The sequence below is a fragment of the Euwallacea similis genome, chromosome 18, assembly GCF_039881205.1.
Source record: "Euwallacea similis isolate ESF13 chromosome 18, ESF131.1, whole genome shotgun sequence".
In the NCBI taxonomy this organism is placed as follows: Eukaryota; Metazoa; Arthropoda; class Insecta; order Coleoptera; family Curculionidae; genus Euwallacea; species Euwallacea similis.
Window position 1 is genome coordinate 1,922,814 of NC_089626.1, and position 14,861 is coordinate 1,937,674.

The following is a 14,861-nucleotide window of genomic DNA, read 5'->3' on the forward strand; positions in this document are numbered from 1 at the left end:
ATGCTTTTCATAATTACGAATTTATTTTAAAAAAAAGTTACAAAACCTCTTAATCTGCTAATGAACACCTCATTTTCCTTAAAAACTACGCTTAAAATTACATAAAAATCTTTTTCATCAATAAATACATGTGCTGGTCCACCTCGAAACTGTGCAAGTTGTTGGCGTCGCCCTGCAGCCTCATCAAAAGTCCCCCGAATGACACGTAGGCGGACCTAGACGAAACGAAAGAGTGTTAACGCTACTCTTAATAAACAATTTTGCCAAAATTGAAAAACCGCCGAAAACGGAGCGTCGTTTCAATGATAAACACGACGGAAGTATGGATAGTGGTCGTGGTTGAAAGTCACAACCAGCTAACCACACTGCCACCGTGTACATCGACAGTTCCTCGAATCTCGTAACAACTGTCAAAGTTATTTGTCAAATTCTAACCCAAGTTTCCTTCCTTGATGTTATTAGGTCATAAATTCTGTCGGTTGAGCAAGGCGTGTGTATATGTGTGTAGAGGGAGAGGGGTTGTTTTGGGGCTTTAAACTAAAGCATCTCTATGAAACATTTCACGTCTCCATTTCTCATCATTCCGAAACGATTCAGTATTATAAAATTCCTCAAGTTTTAACTGTCATTAGGTTGGCGTATGACTGTTAAGTTTAATCTGAAGCATTTGCAACAAAAAACCTTTGTAAATCTCATGGTTTCTCGTGATCACTTATGCGTCTCGTAAATTACCGGCGTCTTTCACTTTAGATGTCAAAAGTGTCTGCTGTCACTGTTATTTATGTCACATATATATGTAAATCGATCTGTCATTATTGAAGTTGACGGGCAAATTCAAAAGTCTCCGGACAAATTCAATATGACTTAGTCAAATGTTTCTGCAGTGGGATAATTGTCGCCTCACTCTACTTGGGGGCTAACAGTGTCATGGTTTCGGAGTTATCGTTTTTTTTTCATTCTGTAACTTTTTTTCATTTATTTTTAAATGAAGGTTTCAGATTTTCTTGGATATAAAACTTCAAAAATAACTTGAAAAGGTTTTTTAAGGTCAAACCCGTAAATTAGATACATGTATAAAAGCGTGCAACTCGTCAAATAAATGAATCCTCGCCCTAGGGTTTTCGCGAGATTGTTGAGCCAGACTTGAAGCATTTCCAACAAAAAGCGGGTTTTAAAGAAGTCTTCAATTTTTATATTTCTGAGTATAAAACACATAAATACGAAAACCAACGCCAAGAGACAAAATGAGGACTCGAAATTTTAAAAATTATAAGATTTTATAGATACAAGATTTAAAATTTTGGTAATTTGGAGAGTTTTATAATTTGCCACAATTCCTACACGACTCCAGACATCAAAGTGCAGTTTCACTAATTTGTTTGGAGGCGTTTCAGACAGGCAGGGAAAAATCAGCGTGGGAATATAAACAGAGAAAACCTGTTAAGTAAGAGCCATTAACGCACGGAATACAAAATAACTTGAGTCACCTTGGCAGCGGTTCAAAACCGCCGGAGGAGGAAGGAAAATACGACACTCAACAACGAAATTTATATATTTATGAGCACAATACAAAAAATTCCTTAAACCTAAGTCGGAGCATACTCTACGGTCTAACAACGATTGACAAAAGCAAATCGGGCTGGTACCACGCGACAGGCTGTCGTACCAGATAGTGCATTTACAGAGTGCTCTACGATGTGCAAAGGCACCTCTGGCACGGAGCCGGAGGCGCGATAGAGGCGACATCTATCCGTAGGGCGCAACACCGAAAACACATAACCTAGAATGACAGTCGGCAATCAGTTACGTGTCACTTTGACGGGTCGAAAAAAGGGCTTCAAATGTTAGAATTGGGACATAACCTCAAAATTTCAGTTACGCAAGCGACACACGCAGGCACACGACATGAACTGGGCCTAATTACCGTGTTTCCAGTGATAGCGGTTGCCCAACTAAAAATACGACAATTTGGGCCCATTCCAAGCGAAAGAATGTCGCAAACATGCTCGAACGCTAATTGCTGCGGAGCCTTTACATAACATCACACAAATAATAAAAATAAAAATAATAAAAAAGAAAAACAGAAGCCACTAATCAAACGCACACCACACTACTGCTGCTACTTAATCACTTTCAATTGTTTTCTGCCGTCCAAATGAAGAGGGATAATCGCAGAGGTCCTCGCAACTGACTCGCGGAGCGCGCTAGTCAAAGTGGCTGGGCGGACAGAGTGACAGAACAGCTGAGCATCGCGATTGTCTATAATTATCGCGGTCGGCTCTGCGTTATTGCATACGGGTATTATGCAAAAAGAACCGGCGCTCGTGCCAACGGGCCGCGTTGCCAATATTACGCGCTTTTCCCCGTTTAAAATGTCCACCAGTTGGAGAGTTTTGTACTATCACGACGTTAAATACACTAGAAATATAGACGTATGGTCTTCCCAGGATTGTTAAGCTTTAAGTCTAGGACACTGTGTAAAAATTTGACATATCTAGCTCTCGTAGCGCAGGCGCAATTGGGTTTTATACATTTCGCCAACTGGAGCTTTATAATCCGCTGTAACTCCTACATGTTTAGAGACGTTAATGCGCTGTCTTTGCATGATTTTTAAACTCCACAACTAGCATCTTATATAAAATTTTGATACGCGTAGCTCACATAACTCATGTTCAGTCGAATTTTATACTTCTTCGTAATTTTCATATTTTTTGAAAAGAACAAAAAATTACATGCACAGAGGTTGAGAATCATTGTTGTTCTGAAAACTGGGATCCGTTAAATTCTGACACAAATTTGCCGCCATATTGAATTCTAAATTTTCTAACATCTCGAAACCCGTTTCGTTTAACTCCCAGCGTGTGTAGGCTCATTTTAAAGGGAATTTCGTCCACTTTCCAACCTGAGAAAACCCGAAGTCATTTGAAGTCTCTGCGAGAGACGGCAACGCCGTAAAGGTGCGGGACGCGCTGCCAACCAGTATCACGTGGCGTGATGCACTTTTAAAAGGCGCAGAGTACCCCTTATAATTAGAAATTACTTGGATCAGCACTCAGCGTTACGTAATGGACGGCAAGGTTGCACATTTCTAATGGATCGATTTTTTTCTGTAGACACCTCAAAACAGTTTCGTTCCAAGCCCGAATGGGCAATAAATCAAAAATGCAACAATTATATTGGTCAAAAGTCGCGTTATATCAGTGCAAACAACTGGTTTTGGAAGTATTAATAACCATAAATCATTTGGTCGAGTTATTTTCGACCGAGTTACGTAAATATAAACCGAAAATAGTTGAGCAATGGCTGATGCAGCTAGTAGATGTCGCCTCAAGGCGCAGAGTATGCTCCCTCTTACGTTTACGGCAAGACTTACCAGAGGCTGACGGCAGATGGCGGCGTGCGGCAATGAAAAGAAACTGAGATACCACCAGCTGTGTTCACGGCTTCAAATGTTCAGTAAACACAGGGTGGTCCCCAATCTCGTCCCATCAAATAGCAAACGATTGCGGTCACGATTCGTAAACAAAAATGACTTACTTACAGTCGACTTGACGGCTCCAAGGAGGCTTCGTCTCCTTCGATCCGGTAGACCTTGCCGGACATGACGTACTCGAAACTGTCTGCCCTGGAACCTTCAGTGTCCAGCCCTTGCGGGTTCCAGTCGCCGCTGTCCGGGTACCCATCTTCGCGCAGCGTCGTTGCCAGAACCAATCGGAATTTGTCACCTGCAAAAAAACCATCATATATTTACATCCTTCGCCATCGTGTCCAGCAACTCCGTCACATTTATTGTTACCAAACAAATGAGCGCGTGTACCAACGGGCCGTGACGTCAGGCCGGTTATTTCTGATTCAAGTTCAAGGTCGTACCACCGGCTGCGGCGGCAATAAATTCACAAAGCGCGGGATTGCACTTGGCAACAGCAGCCGCGGAAGAAGGGCACAAGAACGGTGGCTTTGCGTGTAGACTCAGTTTAGTCCGGAGGCTATATCTAGTAGAGAAACAATGGTAGAGCAGGACATTTCCATTAAAATGAGGTGCCGCAAGTGAGGGTTTGACAAGGAACATAAAAAACAATTGAAGTGTCGTAACCTTAGTGAATGGTCGCGGGACGGACAAAATAATGGGCTACGCATGCGCTAAGATTTGAATGCGCCGCTGTCGATGCGTCTCAATTTTCCTAAACTATAAATTTTCACATTGCAGAAATTATTAAAAACATTTCTGAATCCACAATTTATTCGAAAACCAAGAGAAGTGGGTGTGCGGATTTCTACATGCGAATTAACCCTTATGAACAGCAGCTTGGGAAAATCTCATAATACACAGGGCGTTTGAAATGAAAAGGAACAGTTTTCGCATCACGAAAATATTTACCCAAAAACATAGGATTTAGAACTCCTTCCAAGTTTCTAAATGGTAATTCAAAAACTTCGTTATCATGAATCAAAACCATGAATATCATGACAAATGACACATCACTTTCCAAACTGGTCCAAAACAATAAACACACACACAAAACAAAAGCCGGGCAATTGAATCAGCTGATCGTCCTCGACTGGGAAATTATTACACGATCGAATTCTTCTGCGCGCATGCGCTCGCGAGGGCCGATCGGACCCCCGACCTAGCCCAAGGGCCCAGGAAAATTTACAGCCCCAAGTTCAAAGGTCAGGGTGGCCGCCAGAGGGCGCCCGATTCAAACTCGCATCGCTCGATGTGTGAACGCGACTTTAATCATGGCAAAATGGCCGATGGGAACAAATCTGTCTGCGGTTGGTCGGGCGGAAAGGCGCAAGTCTGGCTTTAAGGCCTTGGCAACGATGTTCCGTTTAATTCGAACCCCGTCATGCTTATTTACCAGTGCAGAGGCGCGAAATTAAGATTCTTTTAACTCAAGTTTCACTTTAAAAAGCTGCCATTTTGTTTTTTGGTGGGAAAACAAGATGGTGGCTGCAGTGAAGCATCTATCAAATCATTCATTGGCCATATTGGTCGAAAATGATTATGACCAAGCGATGATAAAACCGAATCAACTGCACTACACATATATTACAACAAATCACCGCTTTACCTACAGCGCGGATGTCGCTAATTTTTCCCTGAGTGTTTACATCGTAAAACGCCCGCGGCGTTGCCTCTCAGGATCCCGCTCCTGCAGGCATCGTTTAGGCTCTTTGCGTGCTATCGGCGTGAACCGGCAACGTTGCCAGGTGTTGCCATGCCGGTCGGCCTTGACATCGACCGTCGCGACCGTAGCAGGCCGTGGAACAATACACACTCACTCAAATTTAATTTTTGTTTCTTGACATGCTTGGTGCACAATCGGAAGAATAAACAGAAGAAGCTGCTGCTTGAGAGAAAATCGGAAAACAGAAAATAAAAACAAGTGACACTCGAATGGTGGGATATTGATTGAGCGTCGCGCAGGCCTCGACCGTTCAAGTTCAATGCCAAGGTTGGGCTGTGACAGCTGCGCAACGGGCGCTGCATTGCGGGAAGGCGGCGCTGCCATGTCTACATTTTTCATTACCTAATTCCATGGGATAAAGCCAGGAGTTGACATCCAGGATGAGGTCCATCTTAAAGGATTCGGACTCGCAGTGGAGACGGCTCACTGGAAAGAAAAAAAGAAAGCATTGTAGTACGCCACTGAAAGCTAATGAATCGTTGTCATTTAAATTTGAATTTGTCAAAATTTGAGTGACGTGTTCGTTAAATTGTCACCTCAAAACGGTGCCTTAGTACGCCACTATAAGTGAGTGAATCGCTTTCATTTTTAATTAAATTAACGACCTACATATATGGGCGTGTAAGAGTACGTTTTTGGTAAAAATCAACCTTTCAGAATTTTTCATTTGGGCTCTAGAATATTTTAAGCCCAGTGCCCATAAGTATCCATTAATTGGGGTACCGAACTACAAGGAACCGTGTACCTACACCTAGAGATGGTACTACCACCGTGACACCCATCTCAAATCACCATAAAAACGATGATTAATTAAAAAATTCCATACTATTGAACTAACATTAGCGGGAAAATCTATAGAAGTGGTATTGGTACCGCTTTAGATTCCGCGAAATGTGAGTATGACCTTGAACCGCTTAATCACCACCGAAATAACAACAGTGACACGGAATGGAAATTCGCCAGTTCTGTTTACCTATGCCACCATGCATGGTACCACTGGGTTTTATGGTTCCACCTCGGGCATCACTCAAAACGAGTGCGTAAATTTAGCTCGAAATAAAGGAATATGAGCGAGGACCTAAATCGGTGACAGCAGCCACAGAGACAGTGAGGATAACACGGTACCACAATGGAACCTGATTTCCCAGAGACCCACAAACGGGCAATTACACGCCCGAAAAACTCGAAACCGGGCGACCTCGGTACCGTCACAACCCGAACGCTGTTAAGTAACCGGCGAAAAGGAACCATCATCGTTGCGTGGTACCGGCCGGTTCCACATTATATAATTGCGCTTTTCGGCATTTTTAAACAAGCGAATTCCGCTTTGGAATTGCTGTCAGATGACAGCTTTGGACCATAAAAAGTTAAGGAAAGTGTTTCTCCAACCCCCGGACTAAAAATCAAGATCAATGCTAATTTTGCATGCGATAGTGCGTAGGTTTCTTGCGCCCCCCGTTCCCCCCTCGATTATTTTCCTCATTTTTTTACTTGAGAGCTATAAATTATCCCCGGGGGTCTTGAAAGAATGGCCGTAATTGCATTTTGTTTGCTAACTCATTTCCCGTCGACATTGACGTCATCCGGTGTGCGTCACAGATTTCTTCCATTAGAGAGAAAGGACAGATAAGCCTGATGAAGCCGCAACCGAACCTATTAACGATGGGAAAGAGGGGCAACTGGGATATGCGCACATTTCGCCTATCTGCAGCTGCAGCTGCAACAGATGAAACACCCACGACACGTGCTTAACCTGGATTCAGTTTCGTTTCATTTTCAGGACCGATTTATGATCCGGAGAAAAGTTTTCGGCTTGAATTGACAAAAGTGTTTCTGGGGACTTATAGTTAATACATTTTCAAGTGTTTTTTTGGGGAGGGGGAGGGGGAGTGAGGGACAAATTTTACGAACTTTGATGAAGGCAAAAAATAACCGAAAACGTTTTTTTCATGACTAGAATTAAGTAGTTTGGCACCTCTTACATTGCATACCTTGTATATAAGAGGCGGACCCTAAATTGGACTCAAAAACACAAAGGGGGTGTGCCCTGGTTCATGCACTGGAAAATCGTCATTTAGGGGGCGTGTTCTAGTGCTGATAAACGAATGTGCGCTTCTAAGGTGGAAGTGTCTGATTACACTTAGAGGCGTGGCTTTCCAATTGGTCAAAAACAGTGAAATTTATAGCGGCGTGTATACAGGGAGTTCCATATACGGGAGTGGTGTAAATACAAAAATTTAGAATGTTACAAAATTGAGCCGGCTCTGGTCAAAAAACTTCAGTTTGGCCTGGTAACAGTGCATCGCTTGCAGTGCGAAAGCGAGACGTTTAATGATGATCGTGACGTGTACTGATCGATTAAGTAGGTAATAAAATAATAAGTTCGTCAATACTGAGAATAAATTATGGCAAATAATGTAAACGATTCATCAGTTATCACTCGATTGTCTAGAAGCGATAAAGAGAGATGAAAAATCGTCCATTGGCGTACTGCGAGGCGGCCATATTGGTCGAATTTCCCGGCTTACGCTAATGGAGAAAAGATTGATTAATCGGAAAATTCTACGTCAGCGTGTTTTTTTGCGTTTCACAGGTTTAGATAACAATAATGCAACGTTGCACGTGTTGGTTTAGAAGCAATTGTTTCTGTCAGGATGATCAAGGTAGCTCTAAGCGGGTTCTCGGCAAAACCGCAATGTTTTGAAGCGCACAGCTGCGGTGACACGTCACTGGCCTTCCTAGAAAACCGACGCCATTTTTAATTTCGATTAAACAATCGCACAAAAACAAACGCCACTCACCTAATTTTCACTAAAAAAAAAATTAAAAAAATCTAGAACCCTTGGACGGAGTTAATGCAATACCGGCTTTCCGCACGCAACCCCGGGGGACGAAAACGAAACAAAATCACCCGTGATCCGGCAACGCGTGTAAACAATTGAATACAGCACTCACCTTGACAAGATCAAGTTCAACAACGACGCAGCAAAGGCCGGCGACGTGGTCGCCGGCGTCGCAAAAGGGGGCCAGCTGATTTTCACTCGTTTTCCGCGGCGGGCACTGCTTTTCGCGAAAAACAACGCCATTGCCGGGAAACAAAACGCGATCGGACTTGGACCCGACAAAACAAATGAAAGAGCGGCGTCGATGATGGGCAGAGGCAGGTTGGCTCGTTCGGTGGAGCGGAGCGAGGGGGGGGACACACACACGTTCGGAATGCGCATTTTCCCCGCTATGGGCGCGCCGAAATCCATATATTTGGCGATGTTGCGCAATATTTTTCGAGGGGGGAGTGCGCTTGAGGGGCGGCTGACTAATACCAACAATAACTAAAAAACTACCTTTGGGCTATCCATCAAGGAACAATTAAACACGCTTGGACCATACCTTCACCATTTTGTCCAGACACTAAACACTGTGCGGGGAGCATAAGAGAATATGTTCCTCTCTGTCTGACACAAACTAGAAAACAAATTTTGACATTTGCGCAATTCGAAAACAAAACTACCGCATGTCAAGACGTCAAACAAACATGGCGGCGGCCTTCAAAGCTCCTCAATTTTTGCAACACTTCTCCTTTTGGATGGGGGTTGTCAACCCTTAAAACAAGCAAATGCCATTCCTGTAGCGACGAATATCGAGTTAAGTAACAGTTTAAGGAATTTGGCCCGGGCAAAACATATAATAACGACGTAAATGGCACGCATGACATAACACTCCTTAGAGGCAGACCTTGAAACGAGGATTTGGGTCGTTCACTCGTTCACGAGTTTAAGGCCACGCTTAATTATTAAGGCGAATTAAGACACACCGGTCTTCTTTTTATAGAACGGTGGAAGCAGGATGTTTGTCCGCACAAAGGCTCGTGTATGACATGGGGCTTTTAATGGAAATTTTTCGGCTCCAAGGGGCCTTAGCGACAACGCGGTTTTGACCTAGACCCGCTGACCTTGGCGACGAGAGGGCGCAAAGGACGCTCAGCTCCATCGATCGCCGGCACCCTCCCCAACATCCCCCCAAAACATCACCCACCTTTTCCCGCAAGGGAAAGGGAGGGAAGGCGTAACGCATTAATTTCTCCGATTTTCTAATAATTCACTTAAAACATGTTACAATCATATCATGTGTACTGAAATCCAAAAATATCTAGAATCTTCTCGAATCTCTTACTTCAATCAAAAGGAAAGGTCGGGGGCGGATTTCAAGTTTAAGGTCGCCAGACCACGCCTCCTCCGCGTGCGTCAGTGCCAAGGGGTACGTCGCCTACCCGACGGAGCGATGTATGAGTGTCTCCGCTCGATCGATCCCCCCTTCCCCCTCTGATGGAAAATACTAAAATAAGAGGACCGATGGAGAATCTTCGATTGGATGTGGGTGCTCCGGGTGGCTATTTCCTTCCCACTTTAAAGGACGGGGGTGTCCCGCACCCGTTTTTAGGGGCTGCGAGATCGACCATTTCAATAAGTAAATTTACGATCGGAGATTGAATGGGGTATCTTATGACAATGCAGTTTAATTAATGAGAAATGCGATATTTCGTAAGGAGGTTATAATATTTTCTCGAGTGGACCAAGTAAAACTTGAGTTTCACTCACGACATACTCAGTATAATCCTCGTCAATAGAGGATATCGAAAAATAGAGAATTTATGACTTAGTTTGGATATTCAGGGTGGCTATTTACTGCCCTCACTAGGGATATTTGAGGACCTGCAGGGGCCGCTGCTTCAATAACTAATTTCAAGGCTAAAGGTTGACTGGGGTGAATTTATTTTGGTGGGGTTTATGAAATGAGAAGTAAGACTTCATGAAGTCAACATTATAGCTTTTGCGAATAAATATTATGTTGCATTATGTACACAAATTAGCAAGCATCTCAAAGAAAAAGATTTTTAAGGCAAAATGTTAAAATACCAAAATCCCCTTCCACCTGAATTTGCCATGCTATTGTAAGAACAAATCAAAGCCCCAGGAAAAAATTATTTTGGCCTTAAGTTATGGGGTAAAGCAGTTTTGATGTATAATGAAGTTTACATTGTCACAGTCCCCTTCACTGAGTAATTACCCTTCAGACAAGGCTTCTAAGGATGAGAATCTCTAGTCACAACTGATCTAATGGATGAATAAACAAGTAATCACCTAGTTCCTTCATTCCGGGCTTCCAAAATGGGGTTCCATACTGCAAGCACTTTTCACCTCAATTTCACTCTCTTCTCTTTCTCTTTCTTTCATCTCTATCGTCATGACACCCAAAACTCTTTGGGAATAGTTATATTTGACTACTAGCTGAGGGGGGAAAATGGCCTTTTTCGGGGTTTCTCACCCCGAAAAGTGCGTAATCGCTGCGGCGTAATTTTCCCCGACCTATCGCCTTAACCTCACAAATGCAACTACGCAGATGTGTCCGGGAAAATCGATAAAAAACGCACTTACCCCTGTCGAATTTCTTGCCCTCAGGGTCGATGTCTTTCACATTGAAAATGTCCTCAAAGAGCACCCCTGCCATTACGGCAAATGCGAATTATTACCGAAAAAACGCTGAGAAACTGTTCAGAAAAAATCCGGCACCGGCCAACACTACTTTCGCTTAGCGGCCCGCATAGCGCACGCGCGATGCTACCACAATGACGTCACTTGTTGTAATTGGTTGAAATCGAGACATGCCAACCAACATTTCTCAGGCGCACCAATATAACTAGGTTAAAAGTCACTACTGAAATTGTTTACATTCAATTCTAAATCTTAAATGTCAAAGTTCATAATATGTTTTTAATTATTATTAATAATAAATAGTCCCTAAACATGTATTAAAATTTGCAAAATAAAAACACGGCGATGGCCTCTCTGCCCCCTCGGCGCAACCCCACCCCCACGCGCATCTCCAAGCAAAACCTGACCCCTTTGCAGATCCTGCTCCAAATGGGGTTCCCCAAGCACAGAGCGTAAGCGTTCCCCCATCTATTTTACACCCTCATGCTTCAATAAAACAACAATTCAGTGAGAAAGCCCTGGCTGCCACTGGCAATCGTGGGGTGCAACTTGCCTCTGACTGGCTGTTGGCCCATGTAAACGACCCCCTGATCGACGACAACTCCCCAAGGGAATACATTCTCTACGTCTGTCCCACGGGCCCCTTTTTAGAGCAGCTGCAGCAGTTCTGGACCAAATCGCTGGGCAGCTGTGGCTGGAATGGGGCCCACAACTTCACCTCACATATCACCCTGGTCTCATTCTTTAAAGCCCCAGATGCAGATGCTCCCCATTTAGCTCAGAGTCTTAAGACTGTGATGGACCGCCAGGGCGCTGTTTTAAATGAATCGTTGAGGCTGGAAAGTTATACCAGTCCAAACTTTATGGGGTTTTTTGTTACTGAAGAACATGCAGATTATTTGAAGCGTATTGCTATGCAGTATGTAAAGGAGGTCTCAAATGCAAGTAAGTGGTGGTGGTAGGGTTGGGGTGGTGGTGATTATGATGATTTGCAGTTATAAGTGATACTTATGAGCAATTTGATGCTCTGACTGCCTGTTTTCCTTGGTGCACCACCACAACGGCGCGGTGCATCCCCCGGGGGAGCCGATGTAAGGGGTACATGGTAGCTTTTTCATGTGCCTCAGTTATTTTTCTTTTTTCTTTATTTGCTCAGTTTTTTTTCTCAATTTATTTTCAATTTCTGTGTAATTCTCTTTCTTGTAATGACAGCCATCAGTCTGGAGCCCCATGTAAAATCCCTGCATCTCACTCTTGCATATCAATTCCCAAGCAGCCAGTTTCAGAGCCTCAAAACCTTAGTGGATGACCTCAATCCTACTATGCCGAGCAATTGGGAGCTGAGGCTTTATTCAAGGGATCCTCGAGTGAATGGAAAGCAAGTGCATAAGGTGTGGAGATTTAAGTGTGTTTCAAGGGGCTGTGAATGAGGATTTTTAGGTGGTGCATCCTTATACTCCCACTGAGTGTGATGAGTTGGAGCTTCGTGCCGGTGATTACATTTATTTGAGTAGTGAGGCCTTGAGTAACTCTCCTGATGGATGGGTGGAGGGCACTTCGTGGCTGACGGGGCTCACCGGCCTGTTGCCCCAAAGGCAAGTGTTTGTTCATTTTTGTTAAAATATGTTGATAAAAGCTTAACTTAAACCTATTCTAAGGGATTATTGACCTTGGCTTTGATAAAATAAAAGAGATAAGAAGTACTGGTTGAAATAATTAATTAGTAAAGGAAACGTTACAGTTATACAGAAAGAACTGCCGAGTCAGATGCCTGGACTTTGCACAAGAAAGTTTCAATAAATAGTGTTACTCCTGAAGCTGCATCAAAACTCCCTACCCAAGACATGAGCAATGGTAGGACACAAATATCCCTTAAACTTCCTCCAAGGCTTTATTGCTCCCTTTTCAGTTACCTCCACGCTCTCAATGAGTCATTTTCAACATTCAGTTCTCAATAATGAGGAAGTGCAGCTACCACCTCCTCCAGGAGTCCCAGAAGTAGAACCCAATCCAGTTATGGAGAATTTCTACGAGAATTTAATTGACATCCGCAAGCAAGAGGGGAAGAAGGTGAGTTTGACCTTTGTTTCGAGCATTTGTTAAAGAGGATCTTTAGTCTCCTTCGGAGGAAAGTTCCACCAGAAGCGTGTTTATAATGCGCCATGGAGAGAGGATCGACTTTGCCTTCGGTAGCTGGGTTCCCCACTGTTTTGATGAGCAGGGAAAATACGTGCGTAAAGATTTGAATATGCCTAAAAGCTTGCCTGAACGAAAAGGTACTATTTGCTTTAAATTTTAACCCGGCGAGCTAAAATTACATTTTAGGAGGGGCTGCCGCCTATCTTAAAGACTCCCCCCTTACCAATATTGGCCTCTATGAGGCCAAATTAGTAGGCGAATCTTTGAAGGACAGGAACGTGACCATTGATGGGGTTTACTGTTCACCCTCGTTTCGCTGCGTTCAGACTTGCGACTCGGTTTTAAAAGGCTTGGACAGGTAAAGGTCTACAGAGGGAATATGGTAAATGTTTAATCACTTAAAACCAGTTTGTGAGAGGAAACTTTTAACTTGTAAAAAAGTTTCACATTTCCCGGAGAAATTTAAATAAGTCAGTCCCGGCCTATGGCATTCTCAGATCTCAAATTGAGGTCATGACAGTTAGGTGAGAACCAATGAAATGCTCACGTCGAGTGGTGATAATTCTTCATTATAAGTTTGTTTTTTTTTTAATGTTCAACGGCGACAATTAAGATTGTGGGTGCATATATTTGTGATATTTAGGAGTGATTTTTCCCGGTTTTATTAGATTTATTGAAGAATTCAGAAAACTTTCATTAACGTAAATTCTACATAATTTTTAATTGTTCATTTTAAAATTTGTAGAAAAATTTTCCGGTTAGTGCGTGTTTTTGTGTGTTGAATGGGCATGTAATTAAAAGATTTTTTGAGGTTTTTAAGAATTTTGAAGATTGAGAAAAAATTTGCTAGATTTGATGCATTTTATAAGAAATTGAAAATAATTTTCTTTGATTTAATCTAATTTTTTCACAAGAAGTCGGTATATTTGTCATGATTTTCTTTGCAATATGGTGACCGTGACTTATACTGGGAAGATTCGGTCCGCAAAGGAAACAACACGATTATAAATGTATCTTAGTTATTAATCTCAAGATCTATATGAATATTTCCGGTTTAACGCAAATTTTAATGGGTTGAAAGCACGTATGTCGTGCGTGTGGCCTACAATTCAAAAGTTTTTTTTAAATTTTTTGTCTAGAAATTGAAGCAAACCCACAATATTTGCTGTATTTTAAGAGGACATTCTTAAGTTGAAGACAGCAGCTGACTCTACCTGAACCAAACTTTAACAATACCTTCCCTAAGATTTGATTAAAAAAACTTCCCTTTTAAGGCAGGATTTGCCCATCAAAATCGAACCAGGCCTCTTTGAGTGGATGGCGTGGTACCCTGCAGAATACATCCCGGAATGGATGACGGTTTCTGAACTCACTCAAGCGGGCTTCAACATTGACCAATCCTATTCCCCCCTGATATCCGAGAAGGAACTGAAGGAGAACAGAGAGAACTGCGAACAATTCTACCTGAGAAGTGCCTTTGTAACTCGAAGTAGGCTTGAATCTTGTGACGAGGTGTTCCCTTACTGATGGGGCTTTTTGACAGGTTCCTTGTCAGCCCAAAATTCCAGAGGCAATATATTGTTGGTGGGGCACACAGCCACTCTAGAGACCTGTTCGCGGGAGCTGATTGGAAAGACTGCTCGGTCAGGAAGCGAGCTGGTGAAACTAATCCAGAAAATTCCGTATTGTTCGTTGATTGAGGTGAACGGGGCCGGTGACAATTGGCAAATTGTGGAGCCCCCTTCGTTGTCTTTGACGCATTCCACCAATCAGAGGTTTGATTGGAAAGTGCTCCTTTAGGGCGTTCACTCCACGTTTAGATTGGTGTATCAGAAGAATGAGTGCCGTGTATTGATAGTTATTTTCCATTCAGATAAAATTTCGTGGACTTTGCTTCTTTGTCTCTTAGTGTGGATGGACCCATGGAAATCTCTTCAGGGTTGATTTTTTCTGTGTACGTTAAGTTGGGAGAAAATAATCTATAATGAAACGTTACCCAAAGAAAAGATTTGTTTTATTTACTTTTATTCAAGTTCAAACT

The 14,861-nt window shown here is 42.9% G+C and overlaps 2 protein-coding genes and 1 long non-coding RNA gene across 4 annotated transcripts; 1 reads left to right on the forward strand and 2 right to left on the reverse strand.

Moving 5' to 3' along the window:
- Window positions 1–4: 4 nt before the first annotated feature.
- Window positions 5–10,800, reverse strand: Rpb8 (DNA-directed RNA polymerases I, II, and III subunit Rpb8). The gene is made up of 4 exons (XM_066399328.1): window positions 10,625–10,800; window positions 5,535–5,618; window positions 3,542–3,725; window positions 5–215 (listed from the first exon to the last, which is right to left on the reverse strand). The coding sequence occupies exons 1-4, from the start codon at window positions 10,695–10,697 to the stop codon at window positions 98–100; spliced, it is 459 nt and encodes a 152-aa protein (XP_066255425.1). The 5' UTR covers window positions 10,698–10,800; the 3' UTR covers window positions 5–97.
- Window positions 1,539–2,551, reverse strand: LOC136414714 (uncharacterized). Its single transcript, XR_010752558.1, has 2 exons — window positions 1,925–2,551; window positions 1,539–1,780 (listed from the first exon to the last, which is right to left on the reverse strand). It is a non-coding gene; the product is annotated as an uncharacterized lncRNA (long non-coding RNA).
- A 59-nt stretch (window positions 10,801–10,859) lies between the features above and the next one.
- On the forward strand, window positions 10,860–14,852 carry Epp (Ecdysteroid phosphate phosphatase). Of its 2 annotated transcripts, XM_066399325.1 has the most exons (11): window positions 10,860–11,133; window positions 11,190–11,626; window positions 11,677–11,772; window positions 11,894–12,072; window positions 12,122–12,276; window positions 12,423–12,535; window positions 12,591–12,751; window positions 12,798–12,957; window positions 13,007–13,178; window positions 14,095–14,309; window positions 14,364–14,852. In XM_066399325.1, the coding sequence occupies exons 1-11, from the start codon at window positions 11,027–11,029 to the stop codon at window positions 14,618–14,620; spliced, it is 2,052 nt and encodes a 683-aa protein (XP_066255422.1). In that variant the 5' UTR covers window positions 10,860–11,026; the 3' UTR covers window positions 14,621–14,852. The 2 variants fall into 2 exon arrangements, with proteins under 2 accessions (XP_066255422.1, XP_066255423.1); XM_066399326.1 differs by lacking the exon at window positions 11,677–11,772 and having other exon boundaries at window positions 14,364–14,851.
- The last annotated feature ends 9 nt before the right edge of the window (window positions 14,853–14,861 follow it).